General features: G+C 40.7%; 1 protein-coding gene and 1 pseudogene across 2 annotated transcripts; both read right to left on the reverse strand.

Annotated features, from left to right (window-relative positions):
- Positions 1–569: 569 nt before the first annotated feature.
- LOC118817138 lies at positions 570–5,221 on the reverse strand (annotated as a pseudogene).
- LOC118817008 (zinc finger protein 850-like) lies at positions 4,996–18,787 on the reverse strand. Of its 2 annotated transcripts, XM_036583650.1 has the most exons (3): positions 18,565–18,787; positions 8,744–10,887; positions 4,996–6,101 (listed from the first exon to the last, which is right to left on the reverse strand). In XM_036583650.1, the coding sequence occupies exons 2-3, from the start codon at positions 10,753–10,755 to the stop codon at positions 6,059–6,061; spliced, it is 2,055 nt and encodes a 684-aa protein (XP_036439543.1). In that variant the 5' UTR covers positions 10,756–10,887; positions 18,565–18,787; the 3' UTR covers positions 4,996–6,058. The 2 variants fall into 2 exon arrangements, with proteins under 2 accessions (XP_036439543.1, XP_036439542.1); XM_036583649.1 differs by lacking the exon at positions 4,996–6,101 and having other exon boundaries at positions 7,932–10,887.
- Positions 18,788–19,648: the final 861 nt, after the last annotated feature.

A 19,648-nucleotide genomic window follows, 5' to 3' on the forward strand; every position in this document is an offset into this window, starting at 1 on the left:
CACATACTCCATGCGCTTTTCAGGGGTCGGTGCCAGAGGTCTTGGTGGACGTGCTCGACACTCACATAGAACATGACCCATGGACGCAATGAAGCCTCTCCTCAGCTGAGAGGCGGGAGGTATTGCACTGCATCAATTCCTCAGGTACTTTGTCTTCACCAATTTAATTCTGTTCTTGGTGCTGGAACATTTACGGTTACGTAGGAGCTGGTCTAGACAAATAGCCAAAGAAATTAGTTCATCTAGGTTGATCACCCCTACGGGATAATTTGGAAAGTATTTCAGAATTCAGTCCTTGACGAAACATAACCAATAAAGCTGGCCCATTCCAGCCACTTCCAGCTGCCGATCTGAAACTGAATGGTTACCTTGGCAAAGCTTGGTCAAATGTTCACCACTGACTTTACTCTCATGAGGATAATCAAAAACTAGGCGCAGCTCCTTCAAAAATTGTCCGTATGATAGAGTCTGAACCTTTGGCCAGATAGTGGTAACCCATTCTATTGCTCTGTCACAAAGGCGGGATGTGAAAAAAAATCTTTGCCTAATCTGAGATTGATGGAGAGTTGTTAAAAAAATGAGCATTGTAACAAAAATCCTCAGCATTTCTCAGGGTTACCATCAAACTTATCTGGCTTGCTGAAAGAAAAAACTGAACTTGTAGACTCAACAGTGTGGGAGTATTAGCAGCGTTCTCACTCTTACTAGATGTACTTAGGGCTTGCAGTTGAACTGTTAATTCTTTAAAATTAGCAACAAAATGGAGTAGTTGAGACTGCTGTTCAGCCTGCTACTGTGTAAGTAACTAATATGGAGTAACATCCACTAATACCTATCAATGTTGTCCAAGCAAGTTACCTTGATTGGCGATAGCCTTTTGGAAAGCCTCATAGTCTGCTGCCTGCATTGTAGGTGAGGTACTGACCCAGTCAGACACATAAGGCATTATTATAAACGCGTTTGGCAAAACACAATGTTGCTGAACAGGCAAGGGTCAAATCCAGAAAGGCCAAGAAACAAAGAAAGACAAACATAACAAACCAGGCAACCAGATCCAAAGGGCAAAAGGCAAAAAGCAAAGTCAAGGAGTCCAAGGCAAGATCATAACAGACAAAGGGCAATTAAACAAAATGCTCAGTATTTCTCAAAAGTAGAAGCAATACCTCACAAAGTACCTAAGCTAAAAGCCAGGGCTTTATACTAACTCTAATGGATCACATGAAAAGAGATACAGGTGAAAGAGATTCATTTTCGTGTGACTTCAAGCAATGATTGTAGTTCTGTGGAGTGTCATCAGTCACATGATCTCCCTGAGGGTTCTGGGAGATGGAGTTCCTGGCTTTAGAGCCGGAAGGATGCATGAAACCTGCACATGGGACTGCAGGAATCAAAGGTGGGAGACTCTAAAATAAACCTGCAAGAGGGACTTAAGGAAACAAAGCTGGTAGACACTAAACTACAACTGCCAGTGGGGTTGCGGGAATCAAAGTTGGGAGACACAAAAATATACCTGCCAGTTGGGCTGCAGGAACAATGCTAATAGACACTAAAATATACCTGCCAGGGGGCTGCAAGATCGAAACCTTGAAACACTAATATAAACTTGCCAGAGTGAATGCAGGAACAAAGCTGGCAGATGCTAAAATAAACTGTGAGACATTAAAATATAAATGCTGGAGGGGAGTTTGGCATGGCCACAAAGATACCCATGGAGAAAATTACCTCATGCCAACTACGAAGTAAGGTGGCGGATCTCTGATGTTGGTAGGCAGTTTTGCTTCCAAAGGCCCTGGACAATTTATTCAGATACATATTATCACAGACTCCATCATGTAGCAGCAGAAATAAAGTCAAAACCTGACTGCCTCAGCCAGGAAGCTTAAACTGGGCCACAGTTTGGGACTTCCAGCAGGATAATGATCCAAAGAATGCCTCAAAAACAACACAAAAATGGTTTCTTGAAACTGAATTAAGGTTTTGCCATGTTCACTCCAGTCCACTGACCTGAACTCCAAAGGACACCTGTGGGCTGACCTGTAGAGGAGAGTCCACAGTGTGGACCTCAAAATCTGAAGAATCTGTAGAAGTTTTGTATGGAGGAACGGTCTCAGATACTTTGCCATGTGTTCTCCATTCTCATTATCACAATCGCATTGTAGGAGAAGACTCAGAGCTGTTATCTTTGCAAAGGAAGGCTGCACAAAGAATTAACTGAAGGGGTGCCATTAATTTGAGGAAAATATTTATTTCCTGATAAGATTTGTTTTATTAAGTCATTTTAATTCAAATGTTATATATGTGTTAATATTTTGAATGAAAAATCAAAAGAATCAGCAATACAGATTTTATTTTACAGCCTGTTTTGCTCATGTTTACCAGGGGTGCCAATATTTGTTGAGGGCACTGTGTAGCAGCAGAAAAAGGACCACGTCATTGATAGTTCTGATAACTCACATTCAGACGAGCAGTATAATTTGTGAAAAGTCAATTTGGCAAACAGACAATAATATTACTACAGTCTACAATATTTCTTATGCTAATACATTCTACTTACGTGAAAGAATATACATTTCAAAAAGAAGAAAAACAAAAAAATATTTTGATTATACAATTATTTACAGGCTATTAGGAATACACTATTAATGCTGGAATTACATTCTCTGCCTGACCACTAAAAGAAAACATTTGTTTTTTGTAGACTTAAGTCTTTTAAATGAAAAAAAATAAAGAGGAAAAAAAGAATAAAAACATCAAATTCAATGTTATATGAGATGACACAGACAGCCCGCACGTTCCGGCCAGATTACCTTGGCGATCACAAAATCCTCCTAGCAGCATTAACGGCCCTAAACAGTCTACCGCATAGCAGACTCAGAACACATTTGGGCCAGATCTCATTTAAAATTTTCCCCTCCCCTTTCTCCCACTTAGTTATATGCAGTCGTCAGTTTAATGCGTAAAGTTTGCTGCTGAATTCTGAAGTAAGTCTTATTTTATATTTTAAATATTTGCACATGTATTAGAATTACAATCTGGTATTATGTGTGAGTTGGGGAACTGGGAAGACACGGACGTCTCTCTTTTTTATGTTGACTAGACCGTGTTGCAACAATTAGCATTATTATTGTCTCTATATGTATATCTGCTGATATGTTCAGAAGCATCAGGAGGTGCATTTACAAAGACACTAGAGGTACCACTACTAGTACTACGACTACTACTTCTACTGATAATAATAATTGTTCTTGCAATTTTTAGATAGTTCCTGACTCTGAAGCACAATAGGTAATATCATGAGTTTTTTTTTCTTTTTTGGCAAAAATAGTAGAATAGAAAAAAAGAAGAAGAAAAGAATAATAGCGCAGTTCACTTAAAGTTGTGTTTGTTGTTGTGTCTCATCTTTTATATACTGAATTCAATATTTGTAAGTACTCATGAGTTATTGCATTTTTTTAAATTGGTTAATTTATTTTTTTACATATTTTACTCAACTTGACAAGCAAAGAAGCTTAATGGTAGAGTGCAAATACAAATGATTTTAGTCCTGTTACATTAACATAAACGTCTTTGATTATCATTAATTTTAAATACATTTTGCCTCTCCACCAGGTCCTGATGGAGAGCCAGCTTCTTATACCGATTTGGGCCAACCAATGTATTGGTCAGACTCTAAACTGGGCAGTAATCCCAGTACTCCTCTGGTAGCAGACTCGGTCTTATCATGTATTTTCAGTGTTTAATTGTAATAGCTATTTTGTGAATGCAGACCACGCCTTGGTAAATGAGATAATGAGAGGAGGGGAACTCGGAGGAATTTTGAATTCAGTACTGCTTCTGTGGGTCATGAGAAGGCCGACCCCCAAAAACTCCAGATTAGATGGAGGCCAGCCATTGTATGTAGCCATGGTAAGCTTGTGAAGACCATCGTCTGAGCAGTTGAACCGTATGATGGGGGAGCCCTTGGCAAGTAGCAGAAGAAGCTGCTCCGATTCTGAAGGAACGAGCAGAAAATCGCTCTGGAGGGTAACCGGATAATGAGAGTACCTGGCATAAGAGTTTGTGGAACCAGCAATGGGAGACAACAGAGCCGGTTTCTGTGATGAAAAGTGGGTCTGATTGCTAGGCGTTTTGATAGAGCCTGAGTAGGAGTAGCAGTGCCAGAGGTTCGTATGGGCTGAGATAAGAGTTTATTTTAAAGAAGTACAGAGGAACGCTTTTACCAAATTGGTTTTGTTCTGGTCAGTTGGAGGATGGAGTCCAAATATGGAGGAGTCAGTGTAGGATGAGTTTCTGCTTGAGGTGCCAAGGCTTTGAATTTCTGAAATTGAAAATGAGAGAGTCAGCAATAGCATTCGAATGGCCTGGGATGTGAATGGTGTGAAGAATAAATTGATGTTGGACTGAGTGCCGAGTAAGACAACGTAGGAATGGCATGAGTGTTAAGGATTTAGAACGTCCTTTGTTGACTGTATGAACAACTGTGGGGTTGTCAGAGTGGATGAGAATCTGTCTTGTCCATTCATGTCACCAAAGGAGTGCAGCAATGATGACCAGGTAGAGTTCCCACAAGGCAGAGAAATCGCCTGATTCAAGAGAAATCAAAGCAAACTCTGAAGGCCAAGGAGAAGACCAGCGGCCACCGTAGAAGCCATCGAAGCCCATCGAGGGAGCTGCATTGGTGAATAGTTGCAGATCTTCAGGGACTAGGATAGTGTCTTCATAGAAGAAAGAGATGCCATTCCAGTGCTGGAGAAGGAAGAGCCAGAAGCGGAGTTCTGAGATACATGCATCATCCACGGAGAGGCGGTGTTGGAGTGAGGGAACAAATTCTGACAGGGCAGTAGTAATACATTCCAGCTTATCGGGTGGAAGGGAAGCCTGGAACAAGACTGAATCTAGCTGAATGCCAAGGAACTCGAGAGACATAGATGGACCCACTGACTTCTCGGGAGAGAGGGGGGCACCGAGACACTGAAATGCAGAGGAGAGGGTACAAAGGCCATACGCAGGTGGGAAGGAAAGGGGAGACCACCATGAGGAAGTCATCGAGGAGGTAGAGTACATGGGGTAGTCTGCAAACATTCAGCAGGAACCAACACAAGGCTTCAGCCAGGGTGTCGAACATCTTGGGGCTGCTCTTGCAGCCGAAGGCGAGATGAACTGTAAAGTCATATCTGCCTTCCCAGCAAACTCCACTTGATGGATGGTTCTGAGGAGCCATGAGGGGCAGACAAATCGATAATGAGACGTTTCTTGCCAGAAATTTTACAAGTGGCAACGCTGGCAGGATTGACAAGATAAGTGGAGAAGGGAGGAGAAGCGAAAGGGCCGATCATAAAACCTTCCGAAACTTCTTTGGCCAAAAGGGAAGACACGACATCAGGCTCAGACAGAGCAGAGACGAGGTTGCGACACGAAAGGGAAGAGGCAGGAAACACAGCGAGTCCTGGAGAAAAGCTGAATATAAGGTCATCTAGCAAATAAGAGATGAAGGAATGATCAGGATGGAGGGAGAGGTCAGCAGCGAGAGCAGGGGCATTGACAGGAATAGAAAGATGCCAGAGTAGTCTTTTGGGCCCAAACTTAGGAGGGTTAAGGGGACATCCAGATCTGGAATGAGCTTGGCCACAATGAGAGCAGACATGGAGCAACTTGCATGAAGAAGAAAAACATCCAGCGGAGTTGAAATTATTACAGACCATCTGGCCCCCAAGGAAAAAAAAAACCTGCGGCTGTTGCGGGAACTGGAAGTCATAAAGATAGGGGCGCAGTGGGAGCAGAGGTTACGGCGGGGCGGCGAGTGGGAAGGGGTGGAGTAACGAGAGTGCAGGAGGAAGCAGGGTGAGACAGGCAACCTCAGAGCTCACAGGAGAGAGCAGTTTGACCAGCGAATACATGACAGTAGAGCTCAAGATCCAGGTAGCCCCAGTATGTAGAAATGTTCCACTGCTGAAGACGGGCTCATGCACGGGCCAAGAACAGACGATGGTAATCACAGAAACCTGACCTTCCAAATCGAACGGCGAGGTCTAAGATGATCGAAAGATAGTAATCTAGACTATCGAAGAGACGTTGGGGAGCTGCTGCGCGCCATACAAGAGCTGCCATGGCAAGATGAGGAACCAGACGAAGCCAAGGCATCAGGCATGTTAGGAACCGCAATGACGGACTTGAGCCTGGGTGCAGGACGTGCAGATTCCTGGGAGGAAAGATGCTGGCTTTCACCAAAGAGGTCGTCATCGGAAGCGACAATGTCGAGGTCCATGACAAGACGACAGCAGGTGAGTAGCATGATTTTCGGTGCAAAATTTCATCATGAGTAGGAGGAGTGAAGGACTGGTATTTATAGGAAGCTGGATTTGAGAAGCTGGAGTTTTAGGTGTGGTCTTTCCTCAAACTTCAGTTATGTCATAACTCCATTTCAATTTCGGTGGACATATCAAAAATCAAATTAATCACTAGACTCAATTAACACAACTCAATTAACAATATAATCGATAGTGACAGCCCTGTTTTCAGTAAAGTTATGAACATGTTGTGTACGGGAATACAGTTAAGACAACAGGTTTGGTTCCTGACTTCTTGCTGATGTTGGCTGAAGCAGAAACTCAATGAAAAGTGTACATAATGAGCTTCCTTAATGACAGCTTTGGAAATGTTATGCTAACACATTCACCTATCAATTCACTATGTTTTGTTTATTTGTATTGGTCATAAATATTCAGTTCACCATTCAGCTGTCAAACACAGCAATGATGAACTGTAAGCATTTTAAGTTATCTGAATTTCAGCATTTGGATTAGGCCCAATGGATACATAAATTGTGACATACCAGTAATGATTTGTTAAGAGGCTAGTAATTACATTAACACTTAACAAAATTGGCTGGAATCATTTTATACTGTAGTATTTTATATTGTTGAACTAACTTTTCAAAAAATGCTGTGTTGAAAACATGATGTTCAATAAATCTTTTTCCTTTTAGAATTCACTTTGCTGAAAACATTCATAATTTAATGATTTGTGAATAATTATGTGGCATATGGAACTGTTACTGACTCTTTACATTTTACATTTAAGGCATTTGGCAGACACTTTTATCCAGAGCAACTTACAATTTCATTCTTTTTATACAGGCAGGCGAAGGTAGTGTTAGGAGTCTTGCCCCAGGACTCTCATTGGTATAGTGTAGAGTGCTTGCCCAGGCTGGAGATTGAACCCCAGACTACAGTGTAGAACCACGACTCTGGAATGGATCTGGTGCAAATGCAATAAATCAGGGCAGGACTCATTTCAGAGACAGCTGCTAGTATCAACTTGAGCTTGAACCTCTTCTGAACAGGGTCCATTCCACATTTGGGTAAAGCAGTTCCATTATTTGGCCGTTGTGCAAAAAGACACCAGGCCAGCTCTGCTTTGAGGATCCGGACTGGATGCGGTACCACATTTGGCCCTAATCAGATACAGTGTACATTTATTGTCTGGGTAACTAAATCTTAGTTAGCTTTTGACAGTTTCTAATAGGGAGCAACATATTCATGACAACTCACAAGGAAAACCCTTTCAATAACTGAAATTTCTGAAACCAAAAAAAATAATTCAATGATTCAGCTACTGCATGGCACTGTGGACATGACAGAAGCAGAGTCTTTTATGAAAATCCATTTCTCTGTTTCAGAGCGTAGCATGGGCATGATTCTTGAACTCTCTGGGTGGTCATCAAGAGTTCTTGCCTTTAGGGGTAGTTCTGAATTAATAATAATTTGAGAAGGTAGCTATTAAATCTTAGAGGTTTACATCATATCATGGCTTACTTCACACAAAAGGGAAAATATGTAGATTTCTTTGAGGGGCTTCACAACTCTCGAGTTTTTAATGGTGTGAAGATGGGGGGATTTGAAAAAGGATAAATGACCTCCTATGAAGAGTCATAAAAGTTGATGCCTTTAATCCTCTGACAGCCTGTAGGGAGACACTCTGTCAAATAGATAGGCTGCATAGATGGTGGTGGTTTAAATAAACAAACTTGTGCTTGGAATGTGACAGTAAAATGGACCAGTTATTTAGTAAACAGTGAATTTCAAAAGAAGAATAGATTATGAAATTTCATAGGATTTTTCAAGTTTACAAGAACACAAAAAACTATAGAGAACAAGAAGAATAATACAGAAAATGGAGCATAATAATCTCAACAGGTAAACTTGTTCAGAAAAACACACATTACCTCACATGGAAAGGCTTAATTAAACAAAAGCTTCAAGAATGAAGCAGCAGGCTGAGAGAGAGAGGGAGAGAGAGAAGGATGAAGAGCCAAATGTTTGTCAAAACATCCACCATCGCATCAGAAACACTGTACCAGCTTAGATCAACTACACTAGAAAATAAAGAGTCTTATATTATTGAATGTAGAGCCTCTTGATTTTTATATACGTATAATACATATAAAACACATTTTGGGGGAATCTGAAGTACCACATCATTGTGTGTATGAGCTTGACGTTGTTCAGTACAGGAAAACACAATGGTTATGTTTTACAAAAAGGGGAAATCAACAAGAGGTGGTTTTCCTCTAAAAATATTTTGAAATCTGACCTACAATTACCGTTTCCTCCAAACGTTTACTCCCAGAATGTGTTAAGGTTACACTTATTACTCCTGGTTTCCACCACAGCTCTTAGCGCACTTGTGTGTCTTTGCAGTATTTGAAAACCTGAAACTCTTCCCACACTCTGAGCAGTGATACGGTTTCTCTCCTGTGTGAATACGCTGGTGGTTTTGGAGATTACTCTTTTGAGTAAAACTCTTTCCACACTCTGAGCAGTGATACGGCTTCTCTCCTGTGTGAATGCGCTGATGTATTTTGAGTTTACTCTGTCTAGTAAAACTCTTCCCACACTCTGAGCACTGATGGGGCTTCTCTCCCGTGTGAATGCGCTGGTGCTGTCGGAGAGTGCTCCGTTCAGTAAAACTCTTCCCACACTCTGAGCAGTCATACGGCTTCTCTCCTGTGTGAATGCGCTGGTGTATTTTGAGTTCACTCTGTCTAGTAAAACTCTTCCCACAGTCTGAGCACTGATGGGGCTTCTCTCCCGTGTGAATGCGCTGGTGCTGTCGGAGAGTGCTCCGTTCAGTAAAACTCTTCCCACACTCTGAGCAGTCATACGGCTTCTCTCCTGTGTGGATGCGCTGGTGCTGTTCAAGATTACTCTTTTGACTAAAACTCTTCCCACACTCTGAGCATTGATACGGCTTCTCTCCTGTGTGAATGCGCTGGTGTATTTTGAGTTTACTCTGTCTAGTAAAACTCTTCCCACACTCTGAGCACTGATGGGGCTTCTCTCTCGTGTGAATGCGCTGGTGCTGTCGGAGAGTGCTCCGTTCAGTAAAACTCTTCCCACACTCTGAGCAGTCATACGGCTTCTCTCCTGTGTGGATGCGCTGGTGCTGTTCAAGATTACTCTTTTGACTAAAACTCTTCCCACACTCTGAGCAGTGATACGGCTTCTCTCCTGTGTGAATGCGCTGGTGTATTTTGAGTTTACTCTGTCTAGTAAAACTCTTCCCACAGTCTGAGCACTGATGGGGCTTCTCTCCTGTGTGAATGCGCTGGTGCTGTCGGAGAGTGCTCCGTTCAGTAAAACTCTTCCCACACTCTGAGCAGTCATACGGCTTCTCTCCTGTGTGGATGCGCTGGTGTGTTTTGAGATGACTCTGTCGATTAAAACTCTGTCCACACTCTGAGCAGTGATATGGTTTCTCTCCTGTGTGAATGCGCTGGTGTATTTTGAGACTACTCTGTGAAGTAAAACTCTGTCCACACTCTGAGCAGTGATACGGTTTCTCTCCTGTGTGGACGCGCTGGTGTATTTTGAGACTACTCTGTGTAGTAAAACTCTTCCAACATGCTGAGCAGTCATATGGCTTCACTCCTGTGTGAATGTGCTGGTGCTGTTCAAGATAACTCTTTTGACTAAAACTCTTCCCACACTCTGAGCAGTGATACGGCTTCTCTCCTGTGTGAATGCGCTGGTGTATTTTGAGTTTACTCTGTCTAGTAAAACTCTTCCCACAGTCTGAGCACTGATGGGGCTTCTCTCCCGTGTGAATGCGCTGGTGCTGTCGGAGAGTGCTCCGTTCAGTAAAACTCTTCCCACACTCTGAGCAGTCATACGGCTTCTCTCCTGTGTGGATGCGCTGGTGTGTTTTGAGAGCACTCTGTTGAGTAAAAGTCTTCCCACACTCTGAGCAGTAATACGGTTGTACGCCTGTGTGAATGCGCTGGTGTATTTTGAGTTTACTCTGTGTAGTAAAACTCTTCCCACACTCTGAGCAGTGATACGGCTTCTCTGCTGTGTGGATGCGCTGGTGTGTTTTGAGATTACTCTGTGTAGTAAAACTCTTCTCACACTCTGAGCAGTGATATGGCTTCTCTCCTGTGTGGATGCGCTGGTGTGTTTTGAGATTACTCTGTGTAGTAAAACTCTTCTCACACTCTGAGCAGTGATATGGCTTCTCTCCCGTGTGAATGCGCTGGTGCTGTCGGAGAGCACTCTGTTTAGTAAAACTCTTCCCACACTCTGAGCAGTCATACGGCTTCTCTCCCGTGTGAATGCGCTGGTGCTGTCGGAGAGCACTCTGTTTAGTAAAACTCTTCCCACACTCCAAGCAGTACTGATTTCTCTCTTTGCTGTGTTCCTGTGTTTCTGTGTGAGATATGTTCATGTGAGAAGTAAAAGAACATCTTCTGGATGCCATATTCTTATATAAATCACCTGTTTCAGCAGCTTAACTTTCCTCTTGGTGGAATGTCCTGTGGTGTCTAAAGAAGCATACTTAAGCTGAGTAGGAAAGTGCAGGAGAAAACTTGAAACAGGACATCATTCATTTCTGGAAAAAAAAAGAAAATATAAAACATAATTTGCAATGCAACAAAACTAGTTTAATCCAAATCAAGAATTACATCTACCGGCAGAAAGTGTAAGGAAAGAATAAACTTCCATCTGACGAGAAATTACTCAAACTCCATAAATACACACACATAGACCACTGAAGTCATGTCACCATGCCATGTGTCACGTCACTATGCAGATATTGGCTACACTGCATTTCTTCTTAGCTAAAATGACTGGGATTATTCAAAAACCACCACCATTACATACTGTGGTAAACAAAGTGATCCCAAACTCAATATGCTTTATTCTATGTATAATTGTCATATTTTTCCACTGAACGTAACTGGATCCTCTGCTTTGCAAGGTCATTAAAGAGCTGAAATAAGAATTTTGCTGTATGTGTATTTTTTTGCTAAGTTCTCAGCGCTTATTTTCTTATTAGGCCTTAATCCAAGTCGTGTATAGACAATTTCAGAGCAAAATAAATTGTGGTCTTTCAAAACTTCTAGGGGGTTTACACCATGGACTTATTTGAACCTATAGGTAATTGACACTTACAAAACAGTAAAAAAATATAAAATTAATCAGAACGCTTCCTGCTTATAAACGTTCGGTGTTTGAAATGGCCTTAAGCAATGAACCATAAGGACAACTATTGAAAGTTCTGGAAGACCAAGAAATATCTTTTGAAAAATGCTAGTAGACTGGCCAGTTAGGCAAAGCAAAACCCTCCACCTCACTGCCATAGACCTGTTGGAAGATTTGCCTGGCATACTGTGCAGTACTATGCACAAATATCACCTACATGGAAAGATTATCAGATTTGAACATTTCTCAATGCAAGATTGCAAAGAATTTAGCTCGTTCACCATCTACCATACATCATTTTGCAAAAAGATTCAGGGAATCCAGAGAAATCTCAGTCCATGTAGGTCAAGGCCAGAAACCACTGTTGAATGTGTAACCTCTCTGTATCTGAACATAACACCAGTGACAGTGACTGTTATAGCGATGACATCATAGACAATTCGACCTTAAAAATTCCTTTCATAAAAGATATTGTATTTTAACTATAATATTAATTACTTTAAATTAACATCAAATGCAATAGTTTGATGAAATTCATACACATTAAAACCGCTTTTGCTACAAATGTGCGCAACCTTTGAATCCTCAGACAGGACTGCATGAGAAACTGTCATTCTGCTGTGTTAAATATAGCCAAATGGGCTCAGGAGTATTTCAGAAAATTGTTATCACTTAACACAGTCAACTGCAGCATCAACAAGTGCAACTTGAAACTCTATTATGCAAGGAAAAAGCCACACATCAATTCTATGAAGAAACACTGCCAAGTTCTCTGGGCCCGAGCTCATCTCAGATGGTCTCAAAGAAATGTGTGCTGTGCAGATGAGTGCATGTTTCAGCTCGTTTTTTTGTGAAAAAATGGAGTTTTTCATGCCCAAGAATAAAGCATCAAGACTTTTATCAGCGAAAGGTCCAAAAACCAAGATCTCTCATGGTATGGGGCCATCATTGCCAACGGTGTGACTGACTTGCATACATGTGAAGGTACCATTGATGCAGAGGAGTGTATCAGAACATATGCAGCCATCAAGACAATGTCTTCTCTTAGGAAGCCCATGATTATTTCAGCAAGACAATGCCAGGCCTCATTCTGCATTTGCTACAACAGCATGGCTGCGTAGACAGAGTGTGTGTGCTTGAATGGCCTGTCTGCAGTCCGGATCATTCCTGTATTGAAAGTGTATGACATATCATGAAGAGGAGCATCAGGCAACAACAACCACAGACTGTTGATCATCAAGTCTTGTATCAAGCAAAAACAATTAGTACAATTACAATTAGTACCATTGTACAATTATGAAGGTACTATGGTACAATTAGTACCATCAGTTCCCAAATGATTAAAAAACTGTAATTAAAAAGAAAGGTGATATAACAGTGCTAAAAAGGCCTCTTTCCCAACTTTTTAGTATGTTGCAGGAATCAAAGTCTGAATGTATTTATATTTTCAAAATACAGTTGGACAAAGTTAATCAGTGACAACATTTGAAGTCTTTTCTTTGTACTATTCTGAGTTAAATAAAGAGAATTAACAAATCCCTTTGTTGTTTTTACAAGATGTCCTAACTTTTTGAAACTGTTGTTCATAGTAAACTCAGCAAATAAATGGTAACATTGTATTAAATATATATATATATATATATATATATATATATATATATATATATATATATATATATATATATATATATAAATATGTAAGTACTCCATGCTAATGTTGCATTTACTTTCATTTGAAAAATGAACAAAAGGTGTAATTTACCCAAAACATTCCTAAACTTTCACATACAACTGTATGAAGGGAGATCCACATTGTGTTTTTTCTGTATTCTATGTTTTCTGTGTCAAACAAGAAGGAAAAATTGAACCATCATTAGCTTATCTGTGGTTTAGAGTTTAAACCTGAGAAAGTGGGTTCTTAAACTCCACTACCCCAAATATGATGTCCTCTAAAATTCACACATCTGCCATTAGATGGTGCTCTATATCAGGTTTAACTGAGGTTTATCTTAAACCTGCTAAAGCCTTAGATTTACCAAAGTTTGAGGCCAGATTATTATAATAGAAGTGCATTTGTCAGCTCAGATATTTTATTATTGTGTTTATTATTATTCTTTTTTAAGTATTTATACTTTCTGATTGTTTGCCAAGGGTTTTTGCACTATAGACACTAAACTTGCACAGTTTGCCCTGGTCCTCGCTCTGCTTTTGTCTCTGTTTATGACCACGTCTGGAGATCCCGTACGGAGCCCTATTGTTTACAGTAGGGATCAGCTGTTAGCGTTAGGCAACACAGCGGTGCAGCAGGATGAGAGACCTGATATCTGCTGCAAGGCCATTGAACTATTAGCCATTAGCGTGAGGCCGTTTTACCTTTCGAGGAAATTCTGACGTTATTGCAATAACTGCATATGTTCCCCCCCTTTGCTAGGGCTGATGCTGCCTGTGACACCCTGCACATAGCTGTAAGCAGGCTGCAGACACAGCACCCACAGGCCCTCATTCTGATCTCTCCTGAAGGCGAAAAGGAGGACCTTTAGATCAGGAGACAAGGGAACTGAGAAGAAAAATCAGGGAGGGAAAAGCAAGCTACAGGAAGAAGATGGAGGACCAGCTGCAGAAAAACAACGTCAGTGGGGTCTGGAGAACCTTAAAACAATCTCTGGCCACGAGAAACCCGAACACCAGGCTGCAGGGGACCAAAGTGGGTGAATGATCTCAATCTGTTTTTCAGTAGATTTGATCATTCACCTCCTGCAAGCCCCCTCTTCTGGACTCCCAGTGTACTGCCCTGCCCCCTCTCCCACATTCACCCCCCTCTTCACAACTCTCACCTCACAGCCACCCCCACTGGTTTCCCTGCTGTCAGCTCAACCCCTCTACACGCACACTCCAGCACCCAGCCACCCTGCTCCAATCTGTGCCTTATAACAGCCCAGGGGAGAAAGGAGAACACAGGAGTTGATCACCACCTATCAAACTGAATTTTGGACTACCTCACCAATCGACCACAGTATGTGAGGGCACGTGACTGTGTGTCTGACATGGTGGTCAGCAGCACAGGGGCCCCACACAGAAAGTCCTGGCACCGTTCCTCTTCACCATGTACACTGCAGACTTCGTGTACAACTCAAATTACCATCTACAGAGGTTCTCTGGTGACTCAGCAATCATGGGACTCATTACAGATGAGGATGACAGAAAGGACAGAGAACCGACCCAGGACTTTGTGGACTGGTGTCTGAGGAACCACCTCCTGGCGCAGTCACCTCCCTTCACCAGTGAACATCCAAAGAATGGACACTGGAGAGGCGACTCTTATACGTAGCTGGGTTTTCACCTCAACAACAGACTGGACTGGTCAGATAACACTAGTGCACTTTACAGGCAAGGCCAGAGCAGACTCTACCTGCTTAGGAGATTGAGTGCAGGGGCCACTCCTGAGAACCTTTTTCGACACCGTGGTGGCACCAGCCATCTTTTATGGGGTGGTCTGCTGGGGTAGCAGCATCTCAAATGCAGACCGGAAGAGACCTGACAGACTCATTAAGAGGGCCAGCTCTATCCTGGGAAGCCCCCTATACCTAATGCAGGAGTGGGAGACAGGAGGATGTTAGACAGACTAGCATCGATGCTGGAGAACAGGTCCCACCCCTGCTTCACCCCAAGTGTGTGGAGCACTAGCGCAGGACCTTCTTTCCGGCAGCTGTTAGACTGTACAACCAACACTGTTCCCAGTAGAACCCTCCACCCCCCATTTGACCTCACACATCTACAGCCCATAAACTGTGAATTCATCACAATTTCCTCTGAGCAATATAATCAATACTCCATATCATTATAGGGTAAATATTTTTTGCTCTTATATTTATAATTTTTCATAACGTTAATTTTTGTGAAGTTTATACATCATATATATATATATATATATATATATATATATATATATATATATAGGACAGCTTATATAAGTCAACAAGTAACAAACTGTAAACCTTGTTAAGTAATTTTTTTTTTTTTACTATTAGTATAAAATATTACACAGTCCCTCCATTTTCATTCTTCAGATGTAATTGGACAGTTGACTGATGAGCAGTTGAAAAAAGGATTTTCATACAAATTCTTGTTTTTTAATGTTAGTTTGTCCAATTACATTTTGAGCCTGTGAAAATGGAGGAACTACGTAAAAATGGCTGTAATGTCTAAAACGTTAATGCAATAATTTTGCTAAAGCATTTGAATTAAAGATAGAAGTCTAAACTTTAATCAAATCATGACTGCTTCATTTCAAATCTATTGTGGTGGGGTACAGAGGCAAAATTACAAAGTTGCCATTGTCCAAATACTTACGAACCCGACTAGATACATCTACAGCTTTAGGCACTCACCCTTTATAAAGGCGATACCGAAAATCAGTTTCTTTATCTTGAAAACTCTCTGAATCTGCGTCTATGGAAAACAATCATAAATCACCTGTAGCTCCATATACAGCTGCGTGCAAAAGTTTGGCCACCCCTGGTCAAAATTTCTGTTACTGTGAAAAACTAAGTGAGTAAAAGATGACCTGATTTCTAAAAGCCATAAAGTTAAAGGTGGCAATTCTTTGATATATTAGGCAAGATTACTTTTTTGTCTGCATGATTTACAGTTTCAAAGTAACCAAAAAGTGTCTAAAGCAAACATTTAGGCACGCTGCATGGTCAGAACTTGGTAACACCTTCGTTGGCAAGTGTCTCTCTAAGAGTTTTTCAATTCTTGTTTGGGGGATTTTTACGCATTCTTGCTTATAAAAGCTTTTCAGTTCTGTGAGATTCCTGGGCAGTCTACCATACACTGCTCTTTTGAGGTCCAACCCCAGATTTTGGGTGATGTTTAGGTCATTGCAAAACCTTCAGCTTGTGCCTCTTGAGGTAGTCCAATGTAGATTTTGTGGTGTGATCATTATCCTGTTGTATAAGTCATCACAACTTCAGCTTTTTTACAGACGGTGTGGTGTTTGCTTTCAGAATTTGCTGGTGTTTAATTGAATCCATTCTTTCCTCTACCCATGAAATGTTTCTAATGCCACTGGCTGCAACACAAGCCCAAAGCATAATCGATCCACCTCTGTGCTAAACAGTTGGAGAGGTGTTCTTTGCATGAAATCCTGCACACTTTTTTTCTCCAAACAAGTTCCATTTTAACTTCATTTCTAAAAGGCATTAGGGTGGTTTTGATGGTGCTCTGCAAATTTCTGATGCTGAACGTTGTGGTGAGGATACAGGAAAGGTTTTCTTCTGATGACTCTTTCATGAAGGTCATATTTGTGTAGGTGTTGCTGCACAGTAGAATAACACACTGATCTAAAACGTTGAAAAGAATGTTTCATCATTAATTTTATGCCTTTCAGAGATCAGTTCATCTTCCACTCACTTAACTATTCCTATTAACGGATATGTTGACCAGCGGTGCCCTAACTTGTCAATTAGCACAAAACAGGGGTACAGAACATCATTTCAGCATCGTCATCACAAGTGGCACATGCACAATAATCAGGCCGCAGGATGTTCAATGTCAAGTAAGACAAATCAAATACGTCATGCTACAATTTTTTTTGCTTGGTACAAAAGAAAAACTTGCACAGCTCTCATATGTCATATGTCTGCTTCAACATAATTTACACTGATGGATTTATTTAAGTTACAAAATCCTAAACTACTCGACTGAAGTCAAAAATCAACCGTCAGCCCTGACAGTTACCAAACAACCATATGCACGCAGTAATGTAAACGTCTTGTAAATGTTAGTTAGCCACACAGCTAGCGTTACTGATGTTAAAAAATTATTTTTATTGACAAATCATACTTAGACATCACTGTATCATAATGAATCAAATTTTACATGATGTGTGTCTTTACATGCCTAGTAAAGAATTACAGAGTTATTAATGTGAAATTTAATGACTGTGCAAACTGATCATGGTCAGTTTGAATGAGAACAGTCAGCACAAACAATCACAGTCAGGAGATCATGTAATAATTGTGAGAGATCAAGTCTAGACAAGAATTCTCTGACCACTAAAAGACATTCCTACATAAAACATTCCTTTATATTGTTCCAGAACTAACTACGATTTATTCTTCACATCTGCACGTATAATGGACTCTTTCATATTTGATGATGAACATGACAGACTTTGTTTATATTTAGCTACACTAGCTAAAAGCCATTACTACCAGTGGCTATTATCCCAAACTGTTATCTGGCTAACATAAAGCAGCTGTCTGAATCACATTTACCAGAGATTTTATACTCATGTCTTCAAAAGGCTGATTCTACAGACAATAAACCACCAACAATGTAATTTCTCTGACATCAGCTTAGTATAAACAGCTAAAATTAGTGTAAAGTCTATTTGTGTTTAGTTCACCTCTTTAATAAAAGGTCCCAAAACACAGTGAATTTCACATGATTCACAATTTACTGAAAGAACATCTGAAGGTCAATATATGCAATTCATGTCATTATAAAACACCATGGATCTGTAATGTAGAGGATCAGATTCAACCTTATAAATACTCATTACAACCAGAACACAGTACTAGTCTGGTTGAGTCATTTGCTACAGGATAAACACTAATTTTAAGATTATACTAAGCAGTGACATTAAAATCCATATCCTACAAATCAATACAAAAAAGAATAATCACTTAATCACATGATCAGCTGCTGCAGCCAGTGTATAACCCCACTTTAAGCTTTGTGTATCTTATAAAAACACCTCCATATCATACACAGAAAGGGAAAAGCCACATCTGCTGCTCCTCAGACACAGCCCATTTACAAACCACCATCTGAGACACCCAAACACACACAAATTAAGATATTTACATTAACTATCTGAATATTTCAGACGGTAGACATTAATAAACACAGCGTGAAGAAACACATAAGTTCCCCAAACCCGATCACAGCAGCTTCTCCTCTAAATCACTGCAGGATGAGCAGCGTTTCCATCAATGAGGCTCTAACAGACATTTAAAGACCCTCATCAGTCAGTTAGACCGACATATAAGGACTGCAACCAGCTTAAAGCAGCACTTACAGCTCTTTAATCTCAGACTGAGTCTCCGTTTCAGAGTCTCCCCCAAACACAACGCGCTGTGTGGAGACAACAACAGTAGCGAGCGGAGTCCGACCACAACCGGGAGGGTATTTTTCAAAATAAAAGTTTCCAGCGCTCAATACGTTTTAGTTAATATTAAAAAGGCATGTTAATAATTCACACGCACGCACACACACACACACACACACGCACATCATCTAAACCGCTTATCCTTCTGGGTCGCGGTGGGGTGCTGGAGCCTATCCCAGCTGTTATTGGGCGGAAGGCAAGATACACCCTGGACAGGTCACCAGTCCATCGCAGGGCAGACAGACAGACATACATATTCACACACACACTCACACCTAGGGGCAATTCAGCATGTCCAATCAGCCTGACTGCATGTCTTTGGACTGTGGGATGAAACCGGAGTACCCGGAGGAAACCCACGCAGACACGGGGAGAACAGGCAAACTCCACACAGAAATGACCCTGGCCGCCCGGCCGAGAATTGAACCCAGGCATTAATAATTCACTTTCTGAAAATTTTATAAAACACCTTATGGTTTAACATTAAACAAGCATCACTGCACATGTAGGAGTCTTTCATACTATGAGTCAGAAATGCCTAATAGCCTATTGCTTTTATATTAATAAAGGATGGACATCATTTGTCGGTTCGTAAATGTTTTATCTTTGGTTGTGTGTGAAAAAATGTCTTCATTAAAGGTAATTGTTGAAAATTGTTGGTAATTGTTTAAAAGTCCTAGATATGCTATGGGGTGAAGTAATGATGGTACACTCTGTACACCCAGCACTCCATACACACTCTATTTACTTATGTTTTTATATCAGGTTATATACTTTCTAAATATTACATCAACATCTGATACATACTGTTTGATATCTTACAATTTACTACTAAATATATAAGCAAATAAATAAAATGACATGAAAATATGGTTATAAATTATTAACGAAACAATAAATCAAATTATCAATCAAATAATCAGAGTAAAGAATTATGCAAAATTCTATATAGTTAAAAGCAACAAATTGTTATATTTTCTTAAATGTATTAAAC

Source organism: Colossoma macropomum, unplaced genomic scaffold (assembly GCF_904425465.1).
Source record: "Colossoma macropomum unplaced genomic scaffold, Colossoma_macropomum, whole genome shotgun sequence".
NCBI classification, from domain to species: domain Eukaryota; kingdom Metazoa; phylum Chordata; class Actinopteri; order Characiformes; family Serrasalmidae; genus Colossoma; species Colossoma macropomum.

Excerpts from the sequence above, each read along its gene's own strand:
- LOC118817008 (XM_036583649.1), bottom strand. The coding sequence starts at position 10,755 with ATGGCATCCAGAAGATGTTCTTTTACTTCTCACATGAACATATCTCAC.